The sequence below is a fragment of the Dasypus novemcinctus genome, chromosome 13 (assembly GCF_030445035.2).
Source record: "Dasypus novemcinctus isolate mDasNov1 chromosome 13, mDasNov1.1.hap2, whole genome shotgun sequence".
Taxonomy (NCBI): Eukaryota; Metazoa; Chordata; class Mammalia; order Cingulata; family Dasypodidae; genus Dasypus; species Dasypus novemcinctus.
In genome coordinates this window covers 31,351,821-31,370,593 of record NC_080685.1, presented here as the reverse complement: position 1 = coordinate 31,370,593, position 18,773 = coordinate 31,351,821, and the positions used below count along the sequence as shown (strand labels likewise).

The 18,773-nt window shown below is 39.8% G+C and overlaps 1 protein-coding gene across 7 annotated transcripts in view; it reads left to right on the top strand.

Moving 5' to 3' along the window:
- The window catches only part of GON4L (gon-4 like), a 111,033-nt gene that overhangs the window by 22,082 nt on the left and 70,178 nt on the right, over positions 1 to 18,773 (top strand). For all 7 annotated transcript variants that reach the window (XM_058309849.2, XM_058309848.2, XM_058309847.2 and 4 more), the window contains 3 exons: positions 17,323 to 17,516; positions 18,176 to 18,250; positions 18,430 to 18,480. In XM_058309849.2, the coding sequence (XP_058165832.1) occupies positions 17,323 to 17,516; positions 18,176 to 18,250; positions 18,430 to 18,480 (320 nt within the window). The remainder of the gene's footprint in view (positions 1 to 17,322; positions 17,517 to 18,175; positions 18,251 to 18,429; positions 18,481 to 18,773) is intronic.

The following is an 18,773-nucleotide window of genomic DNA, read 5'->3' as shown; positions in this document are numbered from 1 at the left end:
CTACAAAAGGTATGTGCTCATCTTTTCTTTCAGCCTTTAACAGCTTCATCCCATTTGCTGGGAACTCTTAATTACTGCATTCCTTAGGTTGCAAGCTTAGCCATGGAGACAGCACGTCTCTTCTTGAGAGGCCACTGTGCCTCAGTTTCCAACAGCGTCATCTTGTGTCAGCTCTCCGTGTGTGTGTGTGTGTGTGGCGCCATTCCTGGGCAGGCTGCATTTTCTTTTGTGTTGGGCGGCTCTCCTTTCAGGGCGCACTCCTTGCATGTGGGGCTCCCCTACTCCACACGGCCCTCCTTGCGCGCCTCAGCACTGCACGTGGGCCAGCTCCACACCGGTCAAGGAGGCCCAGGGTTTGAACCACAGACCTCCCATGTGGTAGACGGATGCCCTAACCACTGGGCCAAGTCCGCTTCCCTGTGGGTGTTTTCTATGTCTTCTAAATCAACTGTAATGTTCTAAATATGTATTTTAGTTACGTTTGTTAAGGTTTTCTTTAGATCTTTTATATCTTTCTTTATTTGCTTCTTATATCAGGTACTGTTTGAGATTTGTTAACATTTCTAATGGATTTGTTTTGCCCTTTTTTTCCTTCAGTTTTTGTTTTATATATTTTAAGATGTATTATCAAGTACCTACAGATTTAGAATTGTTATATCTTTTTGTTGGATTGACTCTTTAATCACTATGAAATGTTGCTTTTTATTTCTTCTTGCTTTAAGTCTACTTTGTATTTATATGATATTAGTGTTTGCATGGTATATATTTTCTATTTCTTCAAGCTTTTAGTGTCCCTTTTATAAAGATTTATTTATTTCTTCATTCCTCACCCCCACCCCCCTGCGGCATTGTTTTTGCACTCACTGCTTTCTTTGTCCTTTCACCGCGTGTTCTTCTGTGTCTGCATGTCTTCTCTTCAGGCAGCACCGGGAACTGATCCTGGTACTTTCTGGAGTGGGAGAGAGGCACTCAATCTCTTTCGTCACCTCAGCTCCCTGGTCTGCTGCGTCTCTTATCGTCTTTCCTCTGTGTCTCTTTTTCTTGCGTCATCTCGCTGCACCAGCTTTCTGCACGAGCCGGCACTCCTGCACAGGCCAGCACTCCTGTGTGGGCCAGCACTCCATGTGGGCCAACTTGTCTTCACCAGGAGGCCCCGAGAATCGAACACTGGACCTCCTATATAGTAGATGGGAGCCCAGTATTGCTTGAGCCACATCCACTTCCCTAGTGTCCTTATATTTAATTTCTATCTCTTATAAATAGCATAGGTTTTCTTTTTTTTGACAAATCTAGTCTGAACATCATGGTCTCGTAATTGGAGTGTTTATTTATAGTTAATGTAATGGAGAGGATGTAGTTCAAGTGGGTGAGTGCCTGCTTCCCATGTATGAGGTCCTGGATTCAGTCCCAGCTACCTCAAAAAAAAATTATAGTTCATATATTTTCTGATATGATTGTTTTCTTTTTTCCATCTCTTATTTATCCTTCCTTTATTTCTACTTTCCTTTATTTCCCTTCTTTATTTCATTTTTTGGATTAATCAAGTCCTTTTTGTCTTCCTAATTTTCATATCTATTTGCTTTTTAGTTTTACATTATTTTATTGTTTTACTTGTCCATAAATTATCAACATGCATCCTTGAAAACATTACCATCTACCTTAATTTACAACAGTTTTAACTCCATTTACCTACTATTGCCATTTGTGCTGTTGATGTTACCTTTTACTCCTCAAATGTTTAAAACTCCATAGAACATTTTAATATTATTTTGTTTTAAGATTTATTATTTTCCCCCTTCCCCTTCCCCTCCCCCACCCTGCTGTTTTTGCTGTCTGTGTCCATATGCTGTGTGAGCGTCTATATCTATTTCTTTTTTTCTTCTCTTTTCCACTTTTTCTCCTGTAGGATTCACCGGGATTTGATCATGGGGACCTCTGATGTGGAGAGAGGTTCCCTGCCAGCTGCACCACCTCAGTTCCTGGTTTCTACTATGCTTCACCTTGACTCTCACTTTCATCTCTCTTTTGTTGTGTCATCATCTTGCTGCATGACTCACTTGTGCGGGCACTGGCTCACAGCATGGGGACTCAGTGCACCATGCAGGCACTGGGTCACCATGCAGGCACACTTTCTCTTCTTCTTTTTCACCAGGAGACCCCAGGGATCGAACCCAGGTCCTCCCAGATGGTAGGCAGAAGCCCTATCACTCGAGCCACATCTGCTTCCCATTTAATATTATTTTAACCAGTCACTTTTCACTTATATGTATCACATGGTTAACCTCTGGTGCTTTTTATTCCTCCCTGAAGTTTGGTTTCTTCATCTGAGATCGTTTTCCTTCATCTTGAAAATTTACTTTAGCATTTCTTTTTTTTTTTTTTTTTTAAGATTTTATTTATTTCTCTCCCCTTCCCCCCCCCCCCCACCCTGTTGTCTACTCTCTGTGTCCATTCACTGTGTTTCCTTCTGCTTCTGCTTGCATTGTCAGGTGGCACTGGGAAACTGCATCTCTTTTGTTGTGTCATCTTGCTGTGTCAGCTCTCCATGTGTGCGGCTACACTCCTGGGCGGGCTGTGCTTTTTTCACGCGGGGCGGCTCTCCTTGCGGGCGCACTCCTTGCGTATGGGGCACCCCTATGCAGGGCACCCCTCTGTGTCACGGCACTCCTTACACATGGCAGCACTGCGTGTGGGCCAGCTTACCACATGGGTCAGGAGGCCTTGGGTATTGAACCCTGGACCCTTCATATGGTAGGCAGACGCTCTATCAGTTGAGCCACGTCTGTTTCCCACTTTAGCGTTTCTTGTAGAGCAGGTCTGTTTATCAGTGATTTATCTCAGATTTTGTTCGTCTAAAAAAAAAAACCTTAATTTTGCCTTCATTTTTAAAGAGTATTTTCACTGGATATTGACTTTTAAGTTGGCACTCCCCACCCTCCTCCACCCAACATTTAAAAAATGCATTCTATTGTATTCTGGTTTCCTTTGTTTCTGTTGTATAGTCAGCAATCAGTCCTGTTTTTATTTGAATAATATTTCTTATTTTTCTGTTGTTGTTTCTAGTATTTTCTCTGTTTTGGTTTTTAACATTTTGACTTCGGCACTCCTGTTACATGTATGTTAGACCTTTCATTCTGTTCCATATATATTATTTTTTTTTAATATTCTTATTCTTTCTCTTTCTTTGCTCTAATTTCTGCTGTTCTGTATTCCTGTTAACCAGTTTCTATTCTGCTGTGTCTAATCTCTTAAACACACCTATTGAATTCTTAATACCAGTTTACTGCCTCAGTTTGACTTTTTTCATGTGCGTATGTATTTTAGACCTTTGGTGAAATTCTCCATCTTTTCCTTAATTATCTGGATTTTATAAGTTACAATTATTTTTAAATCCTTTGTATATACACCCCACTATCTGAATTATCTGTAAGTCTTTTTTACCTGTTTCTTTTTCCTCTTGTTTTGGGCATTTGGTTCTGTTTTTAGTATATTACTTTTTAAAAATTTTTTATTAGATCCTGGACATTACCAGTGAAGAGTTCTAGAAGCTTTGATGATGTTACCTTCCTCCAAAGAGGGTTACGTTTTCTTCTGGCAAGGCAGATAATTGTGAAGGATCACCTGAATTCTGCCAAGGGTTGGTTTCATGCTATGTTAAGGGTAGTTTATTTAAACTTTCAATTATTTTTACTTTCAATTTAAACTTTCAATTTATTTCTAGGGTATGGCCTGTATTCCTAAAGCATGGCTCTTTTGTGGTATCAACTGACAAAATCTACATGTTTGTCAAGGCCTTCCCTCTGTCTTCCCAGCACGGAGGAGTGTTAAAATCTGCTTTTGTTCTTTAGTTCCCAGCTGCTGTCTCCTGCTGGTTTTCTTGGAGTTTAATCCTGTGCATGTACAGTTTAAAAGTGTGCCAGGGAAGTAGATGTGGCTCAAGCAATTCAGCTTCCACCTACCACATGGGAGGTCCCGGGTTCAATTCCTGGTGTTTCCTAAAGAAGATGAGCAGCAGGACAGCGAGCTGGCACAGCAAGATGACATAAGGAAGGAAATCATAATGAGAGATACAACAAAGCAGGAGGTGAAGGTGGCTCAGGCGATTATGCGCCTCCATCCCACATGGGAGGTTCCAGGGTTGTTTTCCTGGTGCCTCCTAAAAAAATAAAAATAAAAGCAGACCAATACACAACAAACAGACACAGCAAATGCAAACAGTGAAGGGGTGGGGAGAAATAAGTAAATAAATCTTTTAAAAAACCAAAAAGAGTCTGCCAGTATCTTACGGAGAAGTGTTTTTTTGGTCATTTTTCTTTGATTTCTTCCTCTGTAGGGTCTTTCTCCTCAGTCCCAGCTGCTCTGGCAGCCTGCAGTCTGAAAACCGCTGCTTTCAGCTTGTGTTCTCCCTATGTACTTCCCTGCTTTCAAGGATCATTGCCTCTAAATAATACCTGCAGTAGTTGTTCTCCAATATTGTCAGATGTTCTATATATTTTATCTTGATTTTATAGATGTTTTTGGCAGGAAAGTCTGAAAAGAGACTTTGTCATGGCAAGAAGCAGAAGACCTGGCTTTGTTACTTGACAGAGCTGTTAAGTACTACTTTTTTTTTTAAAGATATATTTTTTATTTATTTCTCTCCCCTTCCCTTCCCCCCAGTTGTCTGTTCTCTGTGTCCATTCACTGTGTGTTCTGTGAGTGCTTCTATCCTTATCAGCGGCACCGGGAATCTGTGTTTCTTTTTGTTGCGTCATCTTGTTGTGTCAGCTCTCCGTGTGGGCGGTGCCATTCTTGGGCAGGCTGTGCTTTCTTTCGTGCTGGGTGGCTCTCCTTACGAGGCGCACTTCTTGAGCGTGGGGCTCCCCTACCTGTGGGACACCCCTGCGTGGCAGGGCACTCCTTGTGTACATCAGCATTGCACATGGACCAAATCCACACGGGTCAAGGAGACCCGGGGTTTGAACTGTGGACCTCCCATGTGGTAGACGGACGCCCTAACCACTGGGCCAAGTCTGCTTCCCCTCATCTACTTTTCTACAGTGCATTTTGCTTTCAATTTATTGGTTATATTATTCTGTCTGCTTTTCAGGGAATATCTTGATTTTAGCCGTCTTCCCAAGTTATTTGTCATCTAATGGAAGGAAAAGATAGATTTTCTTTTTTATCTTTCCAGTCTGAAAAAGTAAGCTCCCTTTTAAAATTCTTTTATTTCTGCTTCTTAGAATTCTTAGAGTCAGTGGTGTTCTGATACTTAAAAAAATAAAGATAAAAGATGAGTTCTAAAACAGAATAAGAAATAGTTGAATTATCTGTTCTTTTTTGGATTGTACAATATATTGGAATTTTTTTTAAGATTTATTTCTCTTCCCTCCCCCCCCGCCAATTTTCTGCTCTCTGTGTCCATTTGCTGTGTGTTCTTCTGTGACCGGTTCTATTCTTGTCAGACAGCACCGAGAATCTATGTTTCTTTTTGTTGCGTCATCTTGTGTCAGCTCTCCATGTGTGCAGCGCCATTCTTAGGCAGGCTGCACTTTCTTTCGCGCTTGGTGGCTCTCCTTGTGGGGCGCACTTCTTGCGCATGGGGTTCCTCTACGCAGGGAACACCCCTGCGTGGCACAGCACTTCTTGCGCACATGAGCACTACGCATGGGCCAGCTCCACATGGGTCAAGGAGGCCCCCGATTTGAACTGCGGACCTCCCATGTGGTAGGCGGATGCCTTGTCCTTTGGGCCAAGTTCGATTTCATTTTTTTTTTTAAAGATTTATTTTATTTATTTTTCTCCCCTTCTCCCCTGTTGTCTGCTGTGTCCATTTGCTGTGTGTTCTTCTGTGTCTGCTTGCATTATCAGGCAGCGCTGGGAATCTGTGTCGCTTTTTGTTGCATCATCTTGCTGAGTCAGCTCTCTGTGTGTGCAGCACCATTCCTGGGCAGGCTGCACTTTTTTCATGCTTGGCGGCTTTCCTTGTGCTTGGGGCTTCCCTGCGCGCGACACCCCTGTGTGGCATGGCATTCCTTGTGCGTGGCAGCACTGCTCATGGGCCAGCTCATCACATGGGTCAGGAGACCCTGGGGATCAAACCCTGGACCCTCCATATGGTAGATGGACGCTCTGTCAGTTGAACCACGTCCACTTCCCTATATTTAACCTTTTAAAAGTAAATTTTGCTTTCTGGAAAGTCAACTTATTAGAAATTCATGACATGCACTTGATATAAGAAAGTAAGTCAAGTACTCTAACACCAGTGATATAGACATTCTCTAATCAGTTTCCTCATATGAAGGTTTTGTCAAATTTTCTTCCAGATTTCTATAAAGAGAATCTCAAATCCAGGAATTTTTTTTTTAGGAGATACCAGTGAATGAACCCAGGACCTTGTACATGGGAAGCAGGTGCTCAGCCACTGAACTACATTCATTCCCCAATGAGAGTTGTTTTTTTCGTTTGTCTGTTCCCTTATTTTCTTGTTAGGAGGTCCTGGGGAGAGAACCCAGGACCTCATACATGGGAAGCAGGTACTCAACGACTTGAGCTTTTTCCAGAAATTATAGTGAAGAAGGTGACCCTAACATTTGGGTCCTTTCAGGGAACAGCACATTAGAAAAAATTATTGCCCCAAATGGGCCCAGTCTTTTCTGGTGACTAGGCATTGCAGTTATTTATTGGCTGGCAGGGGGAGGCCCACAGCAGCAGTGCAGAGGCCCAAAGCACTCCAGCACTTGCAACCTCAGCCGCTGACTAGGAGAATTTCCATAGTTTAACAATGTTGGACATGAAAAAAACAGACCTAGTTCTCATATGCCTTCTAGTTGATCAGAGATCTTGTACTCCACCACTTTGCTGAATTTGTATATTAACTCTACTAGCTTTATTGTTGATTTTTCAGGATTTTCTATATATGGATAGAATCATGTCATTTGCAAACAGTGAAAGTTTTACTTCTTCCCTTACAATGTGGATAGCTTTTATTTCTTTTTCCTGCCTAATTGCTCTGGCTGGAACTTCTAGTACTATGTTGAATAACCATAGTGACAGTGGGTATCCTTGTCTTGTTCCAAATCTTAGAGGGAAAGCTGTCAGTCTTTCACCATTGAGTATGATGTTAGTTGTAGATTTTTTCATATATGTCCTCTACCATGCTACGGATTTTCCTTCTGTTTCTATTTTTCTAAGTGTTTTTATCAAAAAAGTATGCTGAGTTTTGTCAAGTGCCTTTTCTGTGTCAATTGAGGAGACCATGTGTTTTTCCCCCTTTTTGCTTATGTGAAGTATTTCATTAATTTTCTTATGTTGAACTACCCTTACAAACCTAGGATAAAACCTACTTGTTCACAGTGTATTGTTCTTTTGATGTGCTGTTGGATTCAGTTTGGTAGTATTTTGTTGAGGATTTTTGCATTTATATTCAGAAGAGAAATTGGTCTGTAATTTTCTGTTCCTGTTGTATCTTTATCTGGGTTTGGTATTAGGGTGATTTTGGCCTCATAGACTGAGTTAGATAGTGTTCTCTCCTCTTCAATTTTTTGAAGAGTTTGAGCGGGATTGGTATTAATTCTTCTTTGAATGACTGGTAGAATTTACCAAGTGAAGGTTGTGGGCTTTTCTTTGTTGGGAGGTTTTTTATGACTCATTCAGTCTCTTTACTTGAAATTCATCTATTGAGGTCTTCTATTTCTTCTAGTGTCAGTGTAGGTTGTTCATGTGTTTATAGCAATGTGTTAATTTCATCTAGGTTACTGAATTTGTTGGCATACAGTTGTTCATAGTATACTCTTTTGGTCCTTTTTATTTCTGTGGGGTCAGTATTAGTGCCCGCCTCTCATTGCTGATTTTATTTGCATCATTTTTCTTTTCTTCTTTGTCAGTTTACCTGAGGGTTTGTCAATTTTATTTTGAATTATTATTTTATCCAAAGATACAACTTTTGGTTTTGTTTCTTCTATTGTTTTTTTTCATTCTTGAGGTTTCTTTAATTTCTGTTCAATCTTTTTTTTTTTTTAAGTAATAAGCCCTGGGGATTGAACCCAGGACCTTGTGTTTGGGAAGCCGCAACTCAACCACTGAGCCACATCGGCTTCCCCGAGTTGGTCTTTTTGTTTTGCTTGTTTGTTTTTGTCTTTTCAGAAGACACCAGGAACTGAACCCAGGACTTCCCATGTTGGAAGTGGCCACTCAACCACTTGAGCCACATCTGCTCCCCTCTGCTCTAATCTTTGATATTTCTTAATTTCTGCTTGCTATGGAGTTTAGTTTGCTGTTCTTTTTCTATGCCTTCAGGTGTTCCAGTCAGATCTTTGATTTTAGTTCTTTTTTAATATAAGTTTTTAGGGCTACAGATTTCCCTCTCAGCACTTAAGATTTTGTATGTTGTATTTTGTTTTCATTTGTGTCAAGATATTTACTCATTTCCCTTACAGTTTCTTCTTTGACCCACTGATGGTTTGAGTGTTATGCAACTTCTATACATTTATAGCTCTTCCAGTTCTCTGCCAGTCATAGATTTCCAGCTTCATTCCATTATGGCCAGAGAAGATGCATTGTATGATTCCAAGCTTTCTGAACTTATAGACACTTGTTTTGTGACCCAAACGTGGTCTATCCTAGAGAATGATGCATGTGCACTTGTGAAGAAGGTATATCCTGTTGTTTTTGGAATGCAATTTTCTGTATATGTCTCTTTAGTTCTAGTTCATTTATCATATTATTCAAGTTCTTTGTTTACTTACTGATTTTCTGTCTAGGTGTTCTATCTATTAATGAGAGTACTATCTTGAAGTCTCCAAATTTTATTATAGAGCTGTCTATTTCTCCCTTCAGTTTTGCCAGTATTGCCTCGTGTATTTTGGGGCACAATGATTAGGTCCATAAATGTTTATGATTGTTATTTCTTCTTGGGTGGATTTCACCTTTTATAAATATGTAGTGTCCTTCTTTGTCTCTTACAACAGTTTTTCATTAAAGTCTATTTTGTCTGATATTTGTATAGCCACCCTAGTTATTTTTTGGTTACTATTTCATGGAATATCTTTTTCTAGACTTCACTTTCTGTGGGTTTTTTTTTTTTAAGCTTTAATTTTTGTTCTTTATCCCCCCTTCCCTCATTTGCACTCGCTGTCTGCTTGCTGTATGCTCTCTGTCTGCTTGTATTCTTTTTAGGAGACACTGGAAACTGAACCCAGGACCTCCCTTGTGGAAGGGAGGTGCCTAATTGCTTGAGTCACCTCCACTCCCTGCTTGCTGTGTCTCTCATTGTGTTTCCTGTTTTTTGTTTTTGTTTTTAATAGATTTATTTATTTATTTAATTCCCCCCTACCCCGGTTGTCTGTTCTCTGTGTCTATTTGCTGCATCTTGTTTCTTTGTCCACTTCTGTTGTCGTCAGCAGCACCGGAAGTGTGGGCGGCGCCATTCCTGGGCAGGCTGCACTTTTCTTTCGCGCTGGGCGGCTCTCCTTATGGGTGCACTCCTTGCACGTGGGGCTCCCCTATGCGGGGGACACCCCTGCATGGCGCGGCACTCCTTGCGCACATCAGCACTGCTCATGGGCCAGCTCCACACGGGTCAAGGAGGCCTGGGGTTTGAACCGCGGACCTCCCATGTGGTAGGTGGACGCCCTAACCACTGGGGCAAGTTCGTTTCCCGTGTTTCCTGTTGTGTCATCTTTTGGCATCATCTTGTTGGTTCATGTTGTGTCAGCTTACCGTGCCAACCTGCTGCGTCAGCTCACTGTATTGCTTCTCTTTTTTAGGAGACACTGGGAACCGAACCCAGGACCTCCCATGTGGTATGCAGATACCCAACTGCTTGAGCCACATCTGCTTCCCCATTCTTTACTTCCAATCTTTTTGTGTGTTTGGGTCTATGGTGAGTCTCTTTTTTTTTTAAAGATTTATTTATTTTTTATTTCTCTCCCCTTTCCTCCCCCCCCACCCCGGCACCAGTTGTCTGTTCTCTGTGTCTATTTGCTGTCATCTTCTTTTTCCGCTTCTGTTGTTGTCAGTGACACAGGAATCTGTGTTTCTTTTTGTTGTGTCATCTTGTGTCAGCTCTCTGTGTGTGCAGCGCTCTTCCTGGGCAGGCTGCACTTTCTTTTGCGCTGGGTGGCTCTCCTTATGGGGTGGACTCCTTGTGCATAGGGCTCCCCTACGCAGGGACACCCCTGCGTGGCAGGGCACTCCTTGCGTGCATCAGCACAGTCATACAGTGTTTGTCTTTTTGTGTCCAACTTGCTTTGCTCAACATAATGTCCTTCAGATTCATCTATGTTGTCATATGCTTTACAACTTCACTTCTTACTGTTATATAATATTCCATCATGTGCATATACCACAGTTTATCCATTCTTAGATTGATGGACACCTGGGTTGTTTCCAACTTTTGGCAATTGTGAATGATACCTTTATGAACATCAGTGCGTAGATGTTTATTTGTGTCACTGCTCTCACTTCTTCTGGGTATATACCCAGTAGTGGTATTGCTGGATCACGTGGCAGATCTCTATTCAGCTTCCTTAAGAACTGTCAAACAGTCCTCTACAGTGACTGTACCATTCTCTATTCCCACCAATAATGAGTAAATGTTCGTATCTCTTCACATCTTCTCCAACACTTGTAGTTCTCTGTCTTTTTAATAGTGTCCATTCTAATAGGTGTGAAATGATGTCTCATTATAGTTTTTTTTTTTTTTTTTAAATTTTTTAATTTTTTATTGACTTTGTAATAATATTACATTAAAAATATATATGTGAGGTCCCATTCAACCCCACCCCCCCACCCTCATTATAGTTTTTGATTTGCATTTTCCTAATTGCTATTGATGTTGAACATTTTTTCATGTTTTTTTTTTTTGCCATTTGTATTTTTTCTTTGAAATATGTGTATTCAAATCTTTTGCCCAAATTTTAATTGGGTTGTTTGTCTTTTTATTGTTGTGTTGTAACATCTCTTTCTATACAATGGATATCAAATCCTTATTGGACATGTGATTTCCAAATATTTTCTCCCATTTAGTTGGCTGCCTTTTCCTCATGTTGACAAAGTAATTTGAGGTGCAAAAGTATTTAATTTTGAGGAGGTCTTTATACTGTTTTTTCTCTTGTTTTTCATGCTTTGGGTGTACGATCCAAGAAACCACCACATACCATAAAATTTTAGAGATGTTTATGTAAATTTTCAGTTTTATGGTCCTGGCTTTTATATTTAGGTCTTTGATCCATTTTGAGTTGATTTTTTTTGGAGGTACCAGGGATTGAACCCGGGACCTCATACATGTGAAACATGCACTCAGCCATGGAGCTATACCTGCTCCGTGAGCTGATTCTTGTATATGGAGTGAGATAGGGATCTTCTTTCATTGTTTAAGATATGGTTATCTGGTTCTCCCCCACCATTTGTTGAAGAGACTGTTTTGCCCCAGTAACATGGACTTGGTAGGTTTGTCAAAAACCAGTTGGCCGTAGAGGTGTGGTTTTATTTCTGGACTTTTACTTTTATTTCACTGATCAATGTGTCTATCTTTATGCCCATACCAGGCTGTTTTGACCATTGTAGCTTTGTAATATGTTAATATGTTTCAGGGTGAGGCAGTGAGAGTCCTCCAACATTGCTCTTCTTTTTTAGGATATTTTTTGCTATTTGGGTGCCCTCTCCCTTCCAAATAAATTTAGTAATTGTCTTTTCTAGTTCTGTGAAGTAGGCTGGTTAAATTTCGATTGGTATTTGATTTAATCTATAAATCAGTTTGGTTAGAATAGACATCTTCCAATTTATAACACAGAATGTCTTTCTATTTATTTAGGTTTTTGACTTCTTTTAGCGGTGTTTTGTAGTTTTCTGAATATAGGTCCTATAGATCTTTGGTTAAATTGATTCCTAGGTATTTGAGTCTTTTTGTTGCTATTGTAAATGGATTTTTTCCCCTTTATTTCCTCCTCAGTTCAGTACTAGTGTACAGAACTATTACTGAATTTTGTGTGTTGATTTTATATCCTGCCACTTTGCTGAACTTGTTTGTTAGCTCAAGTAGCTCAACAGTTTTTGGTGAGAAATCCACACTAAGTCTTGGGTGTCCCTTTTATGTGATGGTTTGCTTTTCCCTTGCTGCTCTCAGAACTTTTTCTTTATCTTTGGCGCTTGATATTCTGAGTTATGTGTGTCTTGGAGTTGGTTTATTTGGGTTTATTCTGATTGTGGTATGCTGTGATAAATTAATTTCTTTCATTAGATGGGAAATTTTCAGCCATATTTCCTCAGATACTCTTTCTGCCCCTTTTCCCTTCTCCTCTCCTTCTAGAACTCCTATGACAGATACGTTGTTGCCCTTCATGCTGTCTTTGAACTACTAGAGCCCCTGTTCTGTTTTTTTCCATTTTTCTCTCTGTTCTTTCTATTCTATTTCACTCTTCTGTCTTCTGTATCACTTGCCCTCTTTTCTATCACTTTGATTCTGCTGTTGTATGCCTCTAATGTGTTTTTTTTTAATTTTAAAAAAAAATTATTTATTTATTTCTCCCTCTCCCCCGCTGTTTGTGCTCACTGTCCGCTCTCTTATCTGTTCATTGTGCGCTCTCTGTATCTGCTTGTCTTCTTTTAGGAGGCACTGGGGACCTAACCCATGACCTCTCATGTGGGAGGGAGGCACCCAATCCCTTGAGTCACATTTCGCTCCCAGCTTGTTGGCCTCTCGTTGTGTCTTCTCATTGTGTCATCTCCTTGCATCAGATCTTTTTATTAGCTCACCCTGCCAACCCTTCATGTCAGCTGCTGTCTTGCTTGTCTTCTCTAGGAGGCACTGGGAACCAAGAACTGAACCCAGAAACTCCCATGTGGGAGGTGGGAGTTCAACTTCTTGAGCCACATCTGCTCCCCTCTAATATATATTTTTTTAAGATTTAAAAAAATTTATTTCTAGCCCCTTCCTCGTCTCCCCCCCCCCAGTTGTCTGCGCTCCGTGTCCATTTGCTGTGTGTTCTTCTGCGTCTGCTTGTATTCTTGTCAGCGGCACTGAGAATCTGTGTCTCTTTTTGTTGCGTCATCTTGTGTCAGCTCTCTTTCTGTGCGGTGCCACTCCTGGGCAGGCTGCACTTTTTTTTTTTTGTGCACATGGGGCGTCTTCCCTTACAGTGCGTGCTTGTGGGGTTCCCCTATGCGGGGGACACCCCTGTATGGCAGGGTACTCCTTGCGCGCATCAGCATTGCGCATGGGCCAGCTTCACTACACGGATCAGGAGGCACTGGGTTTGAACCTTGGACCTCCCATGTGGTAGGTGGATGCTCTATCCATTGAGCCAAATCCGCTTCGCTTGAAAGTAGTTTTGAACTGTTGGAAATGTTATCTATAAGGAATCTGGGGTTTATCAAAAGTAACTTTAATCACATCAACAGACTAATTATAGGCAACAATAAAAGCTTTAAGAAATGATTGTTCGGATTTTATTACTATTGCTGTTGCTGAGGTATATTTAGGTATATTTATTTCAGGAGGTAATTATCAAAAGACTTGTTTGTATAATTAAGTACGTGTTACACAAGCTTATCTGCATATCAGCTCCTGCTAGTTATGTAGCTCCCCCAAAGCCTCAACACAGAAGCAATAAAAGGAAAGGTTTAGGGAGATGGTTTTTAGTACCTCACTTGTGAAGGATTAAGGGGGAAGAAAAACCTAATATAACTTGAAGAAATAGAATGTACAAGAAAGAGAAATGTTTTAAGTCACTAAAAACAAATGAATAAAAGAATAAAGGTAAGCAAAAACCTCTTTATGATTGGTGATATAAAAATAGTAGGAAATTGGAAGGGAACTTGGACAGTTCCGTTTAGGGGTGGAAGTTGGGAAGCAGGAAAATCTCAAGTGTGGTAGAAAAGATCATTCAAGGGAATAGGGTAATCCAACCTAAAAATGTATGTCATGAGAATAAGACAAAATGGAAAATAACAAAAAATGGCTATATATACCCAGTCTCATTGGTTTTATTATTTTATTGTGAATTTATTATATAATTCCTAAAAGAGGCTAATTTAGAAGAATTTTTTTCTAAAAGCTTGACAATATCTTTCCAAATCTACTCAGCCACAGATTCCTTTCCATCCAAATAAACAACAAAGGCAAATTTATGATTGCTGCCCTGAGCATTTTTTTTTTAGGCTAGGACACCTGAAATATATATTTAAACATTTTTTTCATCCTGTTTTTAATGACAAAATGACTGCATTGTGACTGGACTAGAGAGAAAAATAAGCCTTTCAATATAAACTATTTTTGTGACATAAAGAATCATTCAACTGTATAAGGGAAAAACTCTAATTTAAAAATATCATTATTATATTGAAAGGTTTTGGCATGGATTTAATTCTTTTCATTCCCAAATGTTGGCTTCAGTTCAGTTTCCATTTCATTCAAAGCAATTAAAAATGTGGCAAATCCTTGATAAATTTTTACCCTTAAACAGGGTCAGTTATGAAGTTGTCACATTTAATGGGTTTAGACTCAGTTTACATTCAATAGATAATCAAGTGTTTGCTTTTAAAAGCCCTATAAAAAGTAAGAGGTTTTTTTTTTAAAGATTTATTTATTTTATTTTATTTCTCCCCCTTCCCCCCCCGCCCCAGTTGTCTGTTCTCTGTGTCTATTTGCTGCATGTTCTTCTTGGTCTGCTTCTGTTGTTGTCAGCGGCACGGGAATCTGTGTTTCTTTTTGTTGCATTGTCTTGTTGTGTCAGCTCTCCGTGTGTGCGGCGCCATTCTTGGGCAGGCTGAACTTCCTTTGACGCTAGGCAGCTCTCCTTACGGGGCGCACTCCTTGCATGTGGGGCTCTCCTACGCGGGGACACCCCTGCGTGGCACGGCACTCCTTGCGCGCATTATCACTGCGCATGGGCCAGCTCCACATGGGTCAAGGAGGCCCGGAGTTTGAACTGCGGACCTCCCATGTGGTAGATGGACGCCCTAACCACTGGGTAAGTTCGCTTCCCAAAAAGTAAGAGGTTTTAACCTTTGGAATGCATTAATAAAATCCTAATGGTATCGTGGCTAAGACCACATTTGGGGGTCCCCCAAAACCTCCAAATGACCGTTGTGAAAAGAAAACAGAATTTTAATCAAGGATCTGTTATTTTAATGGTCACTTACAAAACAGAAGTGTTATTGAGAAGCATAAAGTTTGTTTACATGAGTGAAAGCAAAGCTTTTAAGAGTTATCTTCTCAGTAGTTTCCCCCCAATTCCTTGAAACATAATACTACCAAGTATTTATGAATTGTGACTCAAGTCTGCAGTTTTATTTCTCTCAGAAAATAGAAGGGAGGCTGGAGAGCAAAAAAGTGTGCCAGTTTGTCTGCCTAGGCTCTGATTATGGGATGCAGAATTTTTATTTTCTTTCAGGAGAGAAGGAATGTTTCTCCCTTCACGGTGAAATTTCTGATATCCATCCTGAGACCAGGCATAAGGCCAAGTTTTCATCTATAACTGCACAAGGGGGAAAAACTATCTTTGGATAAAATTCCCATTAAATTTGCAGCCGGTCTCTATTTTCTACTGGGCAATTATGGCATTGATTTTTTTTTGAAGATATTTCTGATAACTTGAGAACCTTTGATGCCTATCGCTTCCCTCAGCTCTCTTTCTTCCCTTCGGAATCCCTGTTTTTGTTTTTTGTTTTTAAGGTTTATTTATTTATTTCCCCCTCCCCTTGTTGTTTACGCTCACTGTCATGCTCTCTGTGTCTGCTTGTCTTCTCTTTAGGAGGCACTGGCAACCAAACCTGGGACCTCCCATGTGTGAGAGCAGCAGTCAATTGCTTAAGCCACCTCTGCTCCCTGCTTTGTTGTGTCCTTCGTTGTGTTTCCTCTTTGTGTCTCCTTGTTGCATCATCTTGTTGTATTAGCTCACCGTGCCTCCCCATCTCACCAGCTTTCTGCCTTGCTCATCTTCTCCAGGAGGCACCAGGAACCGAATGCGGGACCTCCCATGTGGTAGGCGGGAGCTCAGTCACTTGAGCCACATCCACTTCCCAAGAGTACTGATTTTTGTGGGTTGATTTTGTACCTTGTCACTTTGCTGACTTTGTTTATTCTTTCTTATATCTTTGTTGTGGATTTCCTACTAGGTTGTCTTTTTCTTGATTTGACACTTGTCCTGTTCCTGCAATCATTTAATGGTTTTTTGGAGCTTTGAGAAACATGGTTCTACTGGCCCTTGTTTGTTGCTTAAAGCTTTTGTGGGGGGACAGGCCCTGGAGGGGTTCAATCTGCCATCTTGTTGACTGGAACCTAAAAGGACAATTTTTAGTGCCTTGATTTTAGCCCAAAATATAATTGTACCATATTCTTTAATAATGGACATTTACTTGTTTTCTTTGTTTTTGCTAAACTAATTAATGTTAATCTGTACTTTGATTTTTCTCTAGGTCTTGCCAGGGAGCAACTTGAAAGTTATGAAATCTTTTTAAGGAGGGAAGGTCTTCTTGATGCTCACTTCTCTAACCCTTTGTTTTCAGACAGAAGCAGTCTAAAAGTATTAGAAAGATGAGAACCTAGTTGCGGTGTTTCATCATAACTTATTCCAAGACTTACCAAATTCTAATAGTGAAGAAGTTCTTTTGTCTAATTATATATGTGCTCCCTTTTTAGATACTTTGTCCCTTTTCCTTGTGTAGTTCAGAGAGTGGAATTTTTAAAAATTGGTTTAATCCTGGTTTTTCCCTTCTCTAGATTGAGTAGTATGATAATGATAAATTACATTTGTATAATATTTCTTTGGTTGTAAAGCACTTTGATATATATATATTATTTAATTTAATCTTCATGGCCTTTCTGATGGGCAGAAATCTATATTTTGAGACTAAAAATGAGGCTTTATTACTAAGTGGGATTGGGACACAAGCCTAGGATTTCTGACTTCTTTGAGCAGTATACAGTACCCATTAAGTTGCAGATTCTTCAGCTAGAATGCTTCCCTACAAAATATGACTCTATCACTTAACTGGCTTGGACAAGTTTCTTAACCTCTTTGCCTTAAGTTTCCTCATCTGTAAAGTAGGAAAAATAGTAGTACCTACCTCATAGGCTTGTTATGAGGAATGTGAATTAATATGTATAAAGTGTAGAGAAGAGTGCCTGGCATAAACATTCAGGGAGTGTTAGTTATTATCATTACTACTACTTGTACCATTACCATTTCTGTTATCACTACTAGTACCATATCATTGTGTTCTCTGATTTTCAGGGCCAGACAGCTGGCAGCTCCTTTTTCTTTTATTGCTGGCTTTCTGGGCTAAATTTCTGGGTCAGCAGTTTTGGAGATTCTGGTGATGCTCTTGGTTTATTTGCAGAAGAGCAAGACAATGAAGAAAGTGAAAAAAGGCGAAAAAAGAAAAAGGGTACCAAGAGGAAACGAGATGGAAGAGGTCCAGAAGAAGGAACTTTGGCTTATGACCTGAAACTGGATGACATGCTTGACCGTACCTTAGAGGATGGTGCCAAACAACACAATCTAACAGCAGTCAATGTGCGAAACATTCTTCATGTGAGTAAGACTGGAGTAGCTGTGTAAATGTAACGGAAATGTTCCCTGGGAAGCAAATTTTACTTAGAAAATTCTTGATTCTTGGTATGTGCATTACTAATTTTGTGGGTAACTGGTGACAAACATTTCATATTTCAATATGACTTTCTTCTTTGTACGCAGCACAAGTTTGAAATCTGAACACATATTGAAGAACTTAATTGGGAAGATAAATTGTTCCACTGATTTGTTTGTTTACTATATTGTTTAGCAGATTCAAAGATGATAATGTTGATCTTGGATTTAGTTTTTGTGGGTTGACATATACATTTGCACATATATAAAAATTGTTTTTTGATAGATAGCAGCACAGAAGTGTGCTCAGCGTTTGCTCTTTGTTACTCTGTCTCTTAGGCATATTGTTAGTTACTTCAGAAACTTAAGAGAGCCATTCCTATTCTTAATAATACTAATGAGATTGGTCCATTTGCTGCTAGTTGGTTTGAAGCTGTGTGCTTGCATCTGCCTTCTTCACTTTCATCATGCTAACCCAATCTGAAGCTATTTGAGTACTGAGCACTTGTTTATTTTCTGTATATGTCTAGCAGAGTTACGGAAAGATGAGTATTGTCTAGATAACAAACCCTTGTTGCCTAAAGTGAAATTTCATCTTTCTCCAGGAAGTAATCACAAATGAACATGTGGTAGCAATGATGAAAGCAGCCATCAGTGAGACAGAAGATATGCCTATGTTTGTGAGTAGTTGACTGTCATCCTTTTTATGTAATGGAATAGAGTTCTCTGTAGAATGTCTCAGTAGTAGGAGGTCACTTGGGTATTTGTAAATAGTTTGTCAGTTACAAGCAAGGTTAGCCTTTGAAATCCAAGAATCACAAGGTCATTGACTATTTTATTCCCACTTTTCCCTCTTTAGGAGCCTAAAATGACACGCTCTAAACTAAAAGAAGTGGTGGAGAAAGGGGTGGTGAGTGTTTTGGTTTTTTTTTTCTTTAATGTTTATTTAGCTTAATAAATTAGACCCAGTTCCAGGTTATTTGTAGAGAAAAAAGCACAGTAAAGGTTTTTTAGTGCCTAGGTTTACTTCTTTATGGAAATATTTGTAAAAGATAAATAAAGACAGAGTATATGAAAACATTATCATAGTTTTAGTTGATGCTGAAGTATTGCTTTTTGGAAGTGCTAAACAGATAAACATTTAGAATGTTTTAAATCAATGAGGTCAGTTTTCTACTCACATTGTAGCATATGTTGGCAAAT